At 65.0% G+C, this 277-nt stretch overlaps 1 protein-coding gene across 1 annotated transcript in view; it reads left to right on the top strand.

Moving 5' to 3' along the window:
• Nucleotides 1-4: 4 nt before the first annotated feature.
• Nucleotides 5-277, top strand: part of LOC104491927 — a gene marked incomplete at both ends in the record, with an annotated part of 4,913 nt that continues 4,640 nt past the window's right edge. Inside the window, one exon of the mRNA XM_010134415.1 lies at nt 5-97. Coding sequence (XP_010132717.1) covers nt 5-97 — 93 coding nt within the window. The remainder of the gene's footprint in view (nt 98-277) is intronic.

A 277-nucleotide genomic window follows, 5' to 3' on the forward strand; every position in this document is an offset into this window, starting at 1 on the left:
GTGCCGCCAGGCGGGGTGCGGGCAGTGCGTCTCTGAGGACCACCAAGGCATCTTCCACTCTGTCAACCTCATCGACACTGTGTACCAGGAAGAAAGAGTAAGCGCGGCGCTTCCACCCCGCGCCTGAGGTCTAGTTGTCTGGCCGGGCTGTCCCACGGGGGATCCCACCGGGCCCGGGTTGCTATTACTCAGAAGCGCAGCGGAAAACGCGGTGTGGTGGGCAGGCGAGAGGCAGCGAGGGAGCGGCCTGCTTTGAACCGGGAGGCGGGGGTTGTTT

Source organism: Buceros rhinoceros, unplaced genomic scaffold (assembly GCF_000710305.1).
Source record: "Buceros rhinoceros silvestris isolate BGI_N320 unplaced genomic scaffold, ASM71030v1 scaffold43794, whole genome shotgun sequence".
Lineage (NCBI taxonomy): Eukaryota > Metazoa > Chordata > Aves > Bucerotiformes > Bucerotidae > Buceros > Buceros rhinoceros.